At 37.4% G+C, this 13723-nt stretch overlaps 1 protein-coding gene across 1 annotated transcript in view; it reads right to left on the reverse strand.

Moving 5' to 3' along the window:
* Window positions 1–7766: 7766 nt before the first annotated feature.
* The window catches only part of GTF2H2C (GTF2H2 family member C), an 8725-nt gene continuing 2768 nt past the window's right edge, over window positions 7767–13723 (reverse strand). Inside the window, 4 exon segments of the mRNA XM_037373278.1 lie at window positions 7767–9276; window positions 9692–9731; window positions 10025–10127; window positions 11793–11896. Coding sequence (XP_037229175.1) covers window positions 9157–9276; window positions 9692–9731; window positions 10025–10127; window positions 11793–11896 — 367 coding nt within the window. The 3' untranslated portion in view covers window positions 7767–9156.

The raw sequence follows: 13723 nt of genomic DNA on the forward strand, positions 1-13723 counted from the left end.
TGAAGCTGACATACCATACATTTAAAAAAAAAAATTATTTAGAACTTTGAACTCATTTAAGCATTTTGGTAACTCAGACTGAGAAGACTGATAAAAGAGGGTACTTTAGCAAGCACATTAATGGGTAGTAGAGTAAGATACCACTGTGTTTACAATTCTGAATACTACGCCTACAGACCAAAACAAATACAATGCCAGTTTACACAACCACTGTAGGTCAGACACCAGATCAGCTTTGCACAGATGTAAGATACTGAGTTTAACAATCTCTTCGTGATTCTGTACCATCCCATATGCTCTTCAGTGTTGCCTTATGGTCAGCCTACTTACAAGATGGGACTCTTGTCATCAAGTCACTATATATACTAAAATGTATGTCAAAAATAAAGGAAAATGATATGACAGACATATACATGTGAAGTAGTATAAAAAAAAATTATAAATAAAAAAACCAGCAAAAGCATTGCACAGCAGGAAATTGTCTTAAGATAACATCACTCATTCAGGGAAGCGTTTTGCACATTCTTCCATAGGATCTTCACCTTCTTTCCATTCCTGTAAGCAACCTGCACAGCTGAAGCACTGTACCCTATCATGTTCTCCTGCAAGCAAGAAATTATGCATCTCAAAAATGGTCATGTACATAATTTTCTTTCCCTTAATGACATGCCAGCTGCATAAAAACTGCAACAATGCAGTTTCTTCATGAGTTTACTTTGGTGGCCTCTATCTGTTGCTGGAATTACATGCTTACTAAATCAAAGAAAACAAAATGCCACAGAATTGAGATATGTGCTATTATTGTCCTTTTAGTAACACCAGATGAATATACAAATTGTCACCAAACAAATGGTTTCTCCTTTCTAAAAACATACCCTCCTTCCAACTCTTTGCTCTGGCTTTCACATCAGACAGGGTCATTCCATTTCGATTCCCTCTCCAGCTTTTGCTATCCATTCTGATTTTGCAGCTGCATAACACTCCTGACTGAAAGATAAAGCTAAAGCAAGATTTTGATTAGATACCAGGACTACCTTGAACCTCTGTCCCACCTGCATGGGTTAGAGTGGATCTTTTGCTTGCCTTGTGTTTATATAGCTAACAAACATGTTTCAAACATGTATAGAAGAACTTGGTTTTCACAAGAGCAGTGGCTTCCACATGGGATTCTGCTGGCTGAGTATTAAGAGTCTCGCCAAACTTCATCCTCAAACATGTTCAAGATGAGATCATTTTTGCAACCAAAGATACTTGATTAGCTAGGAAAGCTTTAGCCTGCTATCAGGTTCTGCAAAGCAGGGACAGATTTAGATTGTGAATTCCTCAGGTAAAGCAAAGCAGAAACACTACTACAGAACCATATCTTTCAGAGAATTATAAATATATTATTGATTTATAGTACCAATGAAAATCTGGTTTTCTTTCAAAGCCTTTAGGTTTTACTGATTTTTCACCTCTCTTACACAGGCAAATACAAGTGAGATAGATTTACTTAAGCAGTACATTTTATAATTATCTCCTATAAAGAAGAAATGTTAACTTGTGCTAAAAAATTGAGAAATACAGAACCAACAAGCTTTTCTGTAATCTTGCTTAAAGAAAAAAAGTGCAACAGTCTGGAGTGGCTTTCATTTTTAAGGTTGATGTACAATAGAAATATGAAGACAGTATTTTCTACTGAAAAGCTAACAGTCAGGCTAGTCTGGGTTTTCACCTGTTGCAGTAGGTAAATTCTCCTTGATAAAGGAAGCTGTGAAATGCCTCTCCTAAGCAGAAAATTAAAAATTAATACTTCTGTGTTCTATTTTTATTTCAATCTTCAGCTAAATGAAAGAAATAACTATAATATATAAGCAGGGCTAGTACTAAGTATCAACTTTTGTAAATACTTCGAAAGAATTCTCTGAAACAGAATTGACTAGTGACAGGTTACTATTAATGAGAAGAAATGGCTCTTCGCAGACAGTAGCGGTTCTAAAGGAAGATAGCGCTGATGTTCTTAAGATACCTAATAGGGCGTTTTCCAAGCAGGATTTGCAGTCCTCCCATCTTACATCAACTAATGGCTTTAGCGTCCAGATTTTTTGAGATTTCTGAGCCCCGAAAAGCCCATAGGAGAACTCTAGAAAGTATGTAAAACAATAAATATAGAATACTTATAAGGTTAGGGGTAGCAGACTTACACTTTTCAGTTCTCAAAAATAAAGATTTACTGAAATCAATTGTCTGAATATAACGACCTTGAAGACAAAAATGCGGTGGGGTTGGTTTTTTGGGTTTTTTTTTCTGTTGTTTTGTTTTTGGGTTTTTTTTACTGTCCAACACTGTTGCTGAGGAAAAAAAGAGATATCAGAACAAATCAACCTTTTTGTACATACAGAAATATTTTTAGGACAGTCAGTTGACATACTCAGGAAACCATTTATCATGTTCTTGCCAAGGATCATCACCATCTGTTTCTCTGACAGCTATCACAAAAAACCCCACCATACTCACTTTTCTTTCCTGCATGTAGAGAGTTACAGATCTTTGACATAATTACACATTTGTGTATTTCACTTGTTCACACTATAGCCATGTGACCATGAGTTCACCAGTGTATATCATTGGTCCAAAACTAGTAGCTCAGGGAAGCCTTCTCCTTAGATTATAGCAAATTAAACTAAAAAGGTTTACAGAACTTAGATTTCAATTTCATTTCAGTTGGATCACTCTGGGTCTAAACTTGACTCAAGATACAAAACTGAAAACGTAAGTTAGATCTTTCTATCAAATTAAAACTTCAGAGATACCTGAGAAATTGTATAGGCTTGATGGAATAAACTTGTCTTTTTTGTTGGCTGTTTTTTAAATTTGGCATTTAATTTGGCATTTAATTAGCATTTGGCTAGTCAGTTTATTTGTAAAAGCCAAGCAAATGAGTAATTCTAGTAACCAATGGAATAAGATGGTAGAACTAGAATTTCTGTCCCTAAGTTAACATATTGATAGTCAGCATAAACATGATGGAAGAAAGACAGGTCACTCAAATGCTGTAATGCCAGTACAAAATATTCAGGGAAAACTGAGTACACGGTGGTAGAAGGAAAATGAGTATCAGAACTTCAGGTATCTTAGAACAAAATCAAACTAACAAAAAGCAGAGATTTTCTGCAGAGTGGAATTTCAGGCCTCTATTGGAATAATACAGTTCTTGGTCCATATTACCCAGCTAACCAACCAGGACAACAAAACTGACTACGTAATGCTCAAAGAAATGGGACAGGTACTGTGGCAAGAAACAGAATTGTACCCAGTGACTCCAGTTATCCCCCAAGTTAAATGCACAGATACCACCTTGAAATGCAAAGTAGAGATGACTTAATTTTTTAAGAGGCTATCAGTTGTAATTTCATGGGGCAGCTGGTTAGCCAGTCTACAAGATGATGTAATTGGTATTGAGAAGAGCTCGAAATCTCATAGTGAAGTGTCACTGTGTAACATGATTGTAATTTACTTAGATGCAACATTCCCCACAGAAACAGGGAACCTACTAAGGCTGTGCTAAAACTTAAAAACAGGAACTATGTAAAGGTAAGGAAGCTGAAATGGGTGACTAAATAAAACCAACCAACCAAAAAAACCACCAAACCCAATCGAAAAAACTCCCAACAACTCTCTTCCAGGCATTTGAGAATTTCCTGAAAGATATTTTACTGAAAGTGCAGCACCAGCAAATGCTACCTATTAGAAAAGACTTACGGAAAGTTACAGGAAAGGAGTATGCCCGATAGGAAAATAAATCAGATTACAAAAATTAAGAAGATCTAGAACAAAAAGCTGAAACTTTTGAGCAAAGCAAATAGAAGGCTCAAAAGCTCTGGCAGATAAAGTATGAAAATAAAATCAGGCAGGCTGAAAACAAATTTTCCAAGAGTAACAAGCTAAAGCAATCTAAACCTTCCAGACAGCAGGAACAAAAAGCCAGTGAAGGGAGTTTGTAGAGCCAGCTGCTAACCAGGCTGTAAAAGAATGATTCAAAGGGGACAATGCAATTGCAGAGGACTCAAAGTGATGTCCTCTACAATATTTGCATTAAATGTTCACTGCAGAAGAATTCAGGGAGATTACCATTTTCTAAATCAGGGGAAATACACCAGAAGGTGGATCCAAAATCAAAGCAATTATGCAATACATTATGGCTGAGTGGGGAAAACATAATGCTAATCTTTAAAAAGCAATCTGCACCTTTAGGGGAGAGGAAGAGACATCAGATCTGTAAAACTAGCATCTGTTGCAGAAAACTAAGCAGAAAAAAGTGTAATTATGCCATTGTACAAACTATGATTAATCCACATCTTAAACGGTGCATGTGACTGAGCTCCCTTCAGCTCAAAAACCACCGTATTAGACCAGAAAACCATGCAGGGAACAGGAGCAAGGATGATACAAAATGTGGAACACCTTCAGCGTGAGGAATAGTTGAGCTGCCTATGTTCTTCAGCCTGGGAAAGAAAGTGTTTATGGGGCATACAATACATCATAAAATGCTGAGCAGCACAAAACCCCCGATGTTATATCCATTCAAGTATTGTAAGTAGACTCACACTGTATTATAAATCAAATCAGAAATTGTCCAAACATCACTTCCGATTACCTGTAAAGAAAAACCCAGTTCTGGCAAGCAAATCAAGCTTTGTTCCTCTGGCATAGAACGGCCATCCATCGACAGACTGAAGCCTCACATCCTCTGTGCTCTCACTGTTGGCATGCTGGGTTCTTCTCCAACTTCTGAACACGTAAGTCATACTTTGAAATATTACCCACCTCTTTGCCCAGGACAAAGTCAGAAGTGGGAGAAAATTTTTGTGCTGTTTGTATGAGATACACCTAACCTTCATAATAAATAAAACTAATCCACAGCCAAACCACTGGATTTAACAAGGATGCCACAAAACCCAGCAGCTACCATTTCGGTCAAAGACCATGATGAATGAGATATGTAGGACAAGAAGGACTTTAATCTATCGTGTTCATTTCTCATGGTAGGGTTGTAACTCTTCTGCAGCTGCTCACGGACTTCTTGGAATTCTGCCTCCATGTCTTTGGCAAACTTGCAGAACTTAAAGGCTACCTGTGGGAAACAAGCTTGCAATGCAGAAGGATTCAGGTCATGTTTCATCATTCGTCTCCACAGCAGGGTCCTCTTTGGCAGACATTCTGTGAAAGAACAAAGACAACTATCAAATTATATTACCTGCAGTTTTTAGACAACAGTCATCACCCCTGCTACCTTAATAATGTGGTTTCTACAGGTTATTAACATTTGATTTCACCTTACTAAGAAGAGATAAGGTAACTGTAAAGTTGGTATAAACAGGTGTATTATTAAAGCTGATCAGCTAAATTGAGACTTCCGCAAACCGTGATTGACCACTGCCCTTACAACAACAATAGCAAGTATCCAGAAGACTTTACAGTCAGAATGGAGGGAAAGAAGAGACATAAACAGGTGAGATTTGTGAGCAGGATGACACAGGTGACTGGCAGATCTTAAGAGATTCATCCCGTAGCTTAAAAACCTAGAAAGACCCCAGTAAACCAGTATGCCTCTAATTTCTCAATTCTTCCATCTCAAAGTCATGACTGAATGTTGCTAGCACATTTTTAATTTCTCCTTATTTAGGAGAAAAACAAGCGGGAAAATGTACAATGCCAATGGAAGTAGAAGTAAGAAACAGAAAAAACCCCAAAGCAAGATGTTTTATTACAGTATTTTAAAATGTCCACTGTTTTCAATATAGGTAGTGACTAGCAGGATTTGCATAATCTTTCTGTAAGGAAAAGGAACTGGGATTTCATCATCACAACATGAAATTAATTTGGCAGTGAAATTTATTGCCAAACTCATTGTCAACACTTCTCTCTGATAAAGTGGTTTTATTAAATGTTTGGTATTTAGACTAGTCTTTTAAATATAGTTTATCTTGTAGAAGTAATAACTTTTTGTTGTTATTAGTACTCTGGTAAGACAACCATAGGAAATATTTTGCTATGTGATGGTTCAGAACGCAGCAAACCTGTCTACAGTTCAGCTCCATATAGTCAAATTCTGCTCCCCTCGCTTTCAAACAGCTTTGCTTTGTTTCCCAAAGTAATTGAGGGATCTTAAAGAGATTTACATTTACTAAACAAATTAATCCTTAAGAAAGTAATTCCAAATCCAGAATCTTCAACCTGTTGTTTTTACTTTTTCACTGGCTACAAAAATCACATTCCCCTCTAACAGGTAAATGTGCACTCAGCAATTTAAGTGTTCTCAAATCCCAAGGCAAAAAGTGCTACAAAAGCTGTAAAAGTCTTCAGGTTCTATATTCTGAAAAACTACCATCATGAATTGCACTATGGGCACCACATTTATTTTTCCTGAATATGGAAATGTGACTCTAATTCAAACTTGATGACCTTTAAAGTAAAAATTAATCTACTCCCGTTGCTTCAGCCAGGAGTCTGCACAATCCAGCAATGCATCAGTTAGTACTTTAGGGCATTTTTTCACCCGTAAGCTACATCACAACAGTCTAGAAATAGAACTGTTCCTAATATTGCATGAGATACACAAGGATGCCATAAAAGCTCTTCAGGACTTGCAGTTGTTATGCAAGACTAAAACCAGACATGCCTTTTACTCTGATTTTAATTAACATACTCTCAGCACTTTCAGTCTTGGAAATCAGTTAGGACCATTAACACAGACAGTAATTTTTATTCCTGCAAGGAATAAAGAAATACATATTTCCTTTTTAATAAATTTATAGATTTATTTTATAAACATTAATTTAATCAATCTAATACTTTATATATAAAAATATACAAAGAAATAAAGAAAGTGGAAGGAAAGCAAGGGCACTCACCTTTCTGAAATCTTCACTCTGCAAGGCAGTGCGCTCTCTAGACTTACTGTGCCTTTTGGCATCAAAGTTCTTGCCACAGCTGTGTCCTCAACCCACCACAGGATGTTTTTGTCTCTTTTCTCAACACTTCAGATCCACACTGTATTACGCAGTATTTTCAGGAAGTGTAAGAACTTCTAACAGGCCTGCTAATAACCTCTCTGATTGACTAATCTGGTAGCAGATACAGTAAATGACAAAATACAAGAATTAAGCAGGTTGTAGATTCCCACAAGCAAAGGAGACTTGAGATCCAGTGAATCCCAGTCGAAGAGTGCAGAGGAAGGAAGCATTTCCTCCATGCTGCTTTAAAAACAAAGGCCACAGCTTCTGTGTTCTTTGCATATCAGAAAAATGCTACCCCAATAGCCATTTTTCAGGACCTAGTTAGAACTGCTCTTCCTATCCAGTGAGAAGGATGTGAAAGTACAAAGCTGAATTATTACCCAGACTGCCAGCAGACGACTGAGGTATATGGCCACAACTTCTATACAGCTTCTATTTATTTTGGTACCTAGCAAGAGGAAGAGCTAGAACAGATTGAAACTGATTTGACAGACCTGGTTTTCCATTAAGAAATGCCGATTTTCAAGATGGAATTATCAGAAAACATCAACAGTGTCATCAGTATCAGAGTATCTAGAAGCCAGATGCTTAGGGTGTTCCTTTGGCTTGGAATGGTGTACTAAACCATACCAAAAGCCATGAATATGTCCTTTTTCTGCTAGTTTGCAGGACACTTTACAATTATGGGCACTGAAATCACCTGATAGCACAAAGGGTTTATAGGGATGTTTGGCTTGGGACAAAATGAAATACAGATGCCAAACCTAATTTTTCACGTTTACCACATTCTATCCAGACTGCATACATAAATAGTAGAAAAAGCAGAGAAGGAGCTATGTTCACAATTTTAAATTTGCATATTTCAAGGACTGGAAATGAAAACTGCCTGTGAAAACTGAAAAGCAGCATGTATTGTTTATATGTGGTGACTGTGAGAAACAGGGAACAAGCTTAAGATAGAGGTTTGCTCTTTTTGTTTGTTTGCACTTTTAAAATTCAGTGATTAGGTCAGGTTATTGTTGTTCCTAATCTGACAACAAAGCTCACAGTTTTAAAAATTGAGATACATCAGCAACTGAGTAACTCTGGATGTACTACAAATGTCACAAGATGGCTTCAGAAACCCAGTGCGATGTACTGCTCTGGACACGGTACCATCACAACCTCATTTTACTGAGGTCTAGCATGTGACATTCTCACAAGTTCAAACTGCAATCACACTTTGAACAGACGCTGTAAAATGGCAGAATGTCTTGCACTTGTCTCAATTTCCATTCCTCAATATTCAGATCAGGACACATGCCTGCCTTTCTACCCCCATCTCACTGTCTGTTGCTCCGGGGGTTTAGCCAAGGAGAAAATATGACTTGCAATTCTGTCTATTCATTCTAGCCTCAGAATCAAGACACTATCACTGTCTTCAATACTGTGATCATCAAGCAATAGTTTGTATAAACCGAGGTCTTACACCTCGGCAAATGCACTGCCCTTCAGTAACCTTAAACTCCTAAAAGAAAGTGAAACTTAAACACACCTGCAGAAGTAGCAGTTATAGAATTCAGTCAGCTTTGAGTTGTCCCATAAAAACCTAAAATGTGTTTTCAGCACATTTGTAATAGCTGTATTTGAGTTGCTTTACTGAAGGCCAAGGTGAATAACCACAATACTTGACATTAATATTTCAAATGTCCCCTGACTAATTGCTCAACATCTTTGTTAAATTCTTACAAAAAATATTTTGACCTACAGAACTCCACCATTCATCAAAAACACATGCTTATAACAATCGATACATATTTTCAGGGCTTATTTTTTTCACAAATATTGAAAAAAAGATGAACCACCACGTTATCACAGAAACCAGTTTTATCACTTTCACATTTACAAATATATATGGTAGTCACAGTAACAAAGCCAGAGCTTTTCAGACAAGAACAAAGAAAATAAATCAGATACAGATAATTCAAGAATATTAACACTAGCAAAATCATTAATACATTAGATGAAAATTAAAGTTTGTTCCTATGCCAATGTTCATCCTTCTGTTATCATCCAGGTCCTTCTTGTTTTGACTCAGTGAAAGCTATGGCTGAATAAACAGAATAGCTTCATGCAAGATTGATATAGATATGACAGTTCCTAAAAACCAGAGATGATGTCATACAGATATGGGAGCAGGGCGTTCATGAATGCAGCCAGGACAGCAGTGAAGAGAATCATGAACAAACACATCACACTCCACACAAAATGCATTCTGGCACACTTTACATATGTAAACCTGTGTGGGAAAGATAAAAAAAACAAGTCAAATTAGAAAAAAATTGTAATTATCATAGCACCACAGTAGGGCAACAATTGTGTCTTCAAGACAATGTAAGCAGACTATATTGCTAACATCACAGAAACCCAACTGAAATAACATTTCTAATAGCAAGTATGTCCAAAGGGCTGAGCTCAAGTCACTGTACATGCTTCCAAATGGCTAAGAGTGGAAGCTTATTTATACAACTCTAGGAAATCCCTTTTATAGACTTTGCAGTCCAAAAGGCATGGACTCTGTAACAGAGAACTCCAGTCAACCATGAGATAAACTTCCACAAATATTTTTCTGTTCTTTAGAAGACCATACTGAAGAATGATCTCCACTTCTAACACCCTTCAATGCAAATTCCAATGCAGTTCAACATACTTACATTTTGATCTTTTATTTCTGTCTGGCAGCCCTGACAATACCTAAAAGCAAAATTGTGTATTTTAACTGAAAAATATAACAAGAGTGTGTAAATTTAAAAAAATCTCATACGTAGTAACAATTTATGGCAATTATTTCAACTATTCAACTAAACACACAGGGTAACTATTAATGGGAAATACAAGTATTTCTTATTGCCTGAGGTGCTGCAAACCACCTGAGCATTCAACAGTGTCTCCAGCAGCAAAGAAGCTGCTGCTGGCTATTCTTCCGTGAAAAAAAAACCCCACAGGGCCCACAAGCACACTCATTATCACAAATATAATTTGCATACCGTTCCCCCTGATACTCTTCCAGAGGAACTTCCTGAAAGGCATCCAAAGGAAACAAGTGATGGTAAGACCGAGCCAGGTGAGGTGCAGACACTAGTGTAAGACCTGCAAAACCAGAAACATCAAATTTATCACAAGAGAGGACTCACTGAAAACCTTTTCTAATACAAAATGGTTCTAATACAACAATGGTTCTGCTGCTTCACATCACCAGTTAAAATGGTGGCCAACTACAAAGGTCTACTGCAGCCTGCTAAAATACTGCTGAAACCACATCTTAGCCCTGTTTCAGCAAACACAGGTCTGCTAGTTTTGGCTGGGACAGAGTTAATTGTGTTCATAGTAGCTACTACAAGGCTATGTTTTGCTACAAACAGCATTTACAAGACAAGGATGTTTTCCTTCTTGTTGAGCAGCACTTAAACAGAGCCAAGGCCTTTTCTGCTTCTCACCCCACCCCACCACCGAGGAGACTGGAGGTGTACAGGGATCTGGGAGGGGACACAGTGGGACAGCTGACCCCAGCTGACCCAAGGGATACTCCACACCATATGATGTCATGGTCTGCAATAAAAGCTGGGGGAAGAAGGAAGAGGGGTGACATTCACAGTTATGGCATCTGCCTTCTCAATTAACTGTTATCCATGATGGAGCCCTGCTTTCCTGGAGATGGCTGCTGATGGGAAGTAGTGAATTATTCCTTACTTTGCTTGGCTTGTGCACATGACTCTTGCTTTACATATTAAATTGTCTTCATCTAAACCCACAAGTTTTCTCACTTTTACCCTTCCAATTCTCCTCCCCATCCCACCGTGGGGAAATGAGTGAGCAGCTGCATGGTGCTTAGCTGCTGGCTGGAGATAAACCATGACAACAGGTTAGCTGGGGCATGGGCTGGCACAAACTTCTTCATTGTTCATTCACGTACAGTGTATACTTCCGAGCTCTTGTTATGCTGACAGCTGCAGCTGTGGAGAATCTGTTGCTGATATACAGGATTTCTCCAGTTACACTATTACCTTCCTGAAATGAAATTCAAACTGAGACGAAAACCTTGACATGAAACTAACACAGCGTGACCCGTAACTAGAATTAGTTTACTCTTTTGCCAAATACACGCATCTTGAAAATACCTATCATGTTTTAGTCATAAGCCTGTAGAAGCTAACAGGAGGACAGCTTCCACTCAGACAATATTAATACTATAAAAAAATGCTAATTCTACCTCCCACCCTCATTAAGGGGCAGAGGTACCATTGGTTGCACATCCTTTAACATATGCAAGACCAAAGGGCTTCCATTTACAATTCTAAAGCCTTCCATGTGTCACAATGCAGCCTGCCCTTGGGTTCAACTTTGAAACCTTTCATCCACATATTCCAGGAGGTGAGAGGGTACTTCTGTCCTTTTACTCCAAACCACTCTCTATCCTCATGGCCTTGCACTGAGGAGTATGAAACACTGGTGTGTCTGTTAAATCAGGATTCTTGAGGTAATTATTACCATTCACATGTGAATCACCCTTCTTCTCCCCTTTGTTTTAGGGCTTTTAGTTTATAACATTATACACTAGTGAATATGATACAGCTTTACTGTTACAGATATAGTTCTGAAAGTCTCTTGTAAAAAGCTGACATCCCAGGACACAGGAGTGCAGGTTTCTTAAAGCAGAGCTGGCTTTCAATTCCTAAGTACAGCTGAATTTTTCTACCCCTTACCTCTCTTATCTCTAGTTCATAATTCGTCTATTCACCTTTTCTTGCTACTCACCACAGATTTTGCATTCCACAGGAAGTTCACAGTATTTGGCTCTGCACTGGGGACAGAAATATCCACCCAGTGTAAGACCTGGCTCACTGTTGTTTTCCAGTTGCCTAGGGCAGAGAGAGACAATTTAATACCCAAGAGATAACAATACCATTATAATACGTAATTACAAATACTACATAGTTCTCACAGCAAATAGTTTCAAATGTTTCAGTAGCTTCCAGGTAACAATTCCACATGTATGGAAGTGTCAGAAAGTAACTGATATGGTCAGTATCAGTAACGACATTTTCCCACAGAAACAGAATGAAGACTGAATTTTCCCACATAAAGGAGTCAATGTATCTTTAAAAAACAAAGTTATGAACGATAACAGTATTAGTATTTCTACTCACACACACACACACACAAATATTCTTTATGACTTCCAAGATGCACATTAGTGCTTATTCTTTCAAGCAGCGGACACTGTTCCCTTCTGAAAATTCAGACTGCGCTATCATCTCTGAAAACCATGATTCCTTTCATCAAGAGCAGCACTCGTACACTAATCAAATGAAGTCCCTATTTCAAACTTCCCTTTAAGGTCACATTAGTAGACAGATACATACTTTATTCCAGATAATATCCTTCACCCTCATCTTTATCTTTATAGTGATAATAATACTTGAATCAAGAAATGCAAGTAGAACTGGGAATTACTTTAATACCTTGTGGCTCCCTTGTGTTCTAATCACTGCAGAACTCAACTAAAAGCCACTTACTATCTTCAAAAAAATGTCCATGTACATTTTAAAAAGTGTATTTAATAAAGGTTACTATAGCCACACACTGAATGTGTAAATGAAAATACCGATTTCTACCGAGAAGTCACAAGAGGTGACTATTTTTTTCATGTTATTTTACATTTTCACTGACAAAGTTTTCTAAATATGACATATTATTACTGAATTCTGATCAGTTCACTGAATTCTAATCAACTCTACTTACACCATACTAAAGGATGGCTTTGCATCTTGATCTGATAGAGAAGCAATAGTATGCTGAGGAAAACCTAAGGAGAAAAACATCCTGTATTATCAATTTTAAACATGCAAGTAATCTTTCAGCTTCTTACTTCAATGGAGATGTTCAAATTTTATTCTAAACATTAAGGCCTACCTCTTTTTCCCCCCCCTGTGTTTCTTATTACAGGAAAAGTAATACACTCCTAGTAGGTATCAAACTCTTCCTAAAGATCTCTACCTACATCCACCAACAAATCCTTCATTGTACTTCCTCCAACTGAAAAAAAGTCTTTTCAGACTTCATATTAACTGAAGCTAACTGGAAACACATTTGTGAAGAACAGCTAAAAAGAAAAAGCTGTGCAATAGCAGAAAAGCAAAAAAAGCACTACACAAATGTTCAGTTGAACAATGGTTTCTAATTAAGGTGAAAATATTTTTATATGCAGACACCAAGCTTATATTCCCCTTCCAAGTGCAGTATATGACAGATGAGACTATACCACTTCACAGAGGCTGCAACAGATAAAATTCTTTTTACCATTTATTTTTTCAGCTCACGTCCAGTGGGCAGTTAATTTTTCTGACTGCTACTCAGACTTTAATAAATCTCTTCAGTTATTTAAATCTATACATAAAAATACATACATTCTTATCTGTGAAAATGGGTGGATGAAAGTGAGAAACCAGTGATCTAATTTGTGGCATTAGAGTTTCTTTTGTGATTTAACTTCAGGTTTAACTCTAGGCTTAAATTTATTGCAAAATACATCAGCAGAAGAAAAGGTACCTAATCCATTTGTTGAAAGAACACCACAACAGTGCTCCTCATGTGCTACACATGGACAAGCAGATAGCAATTAAGGTTATAGCAATTAAGGTTATAATAATTGCTTTCTGCAGGGGAAAAAAAACAGGGAGAAACAA

This window comes from Falco rusticolus, chromosome Z, assembly GCF_015220075.1.
Source record: "Falco rusticolus isolate bFalRus1 chromosome Z, bFalRus1.pri, whole genome shotgun sequence".
NCBI classification, from domain to species: Eukaryota; Metazoa; Chordata; class Aves; order Falconiformes; family Falconidae; genus Falco; species Falco rusticolus.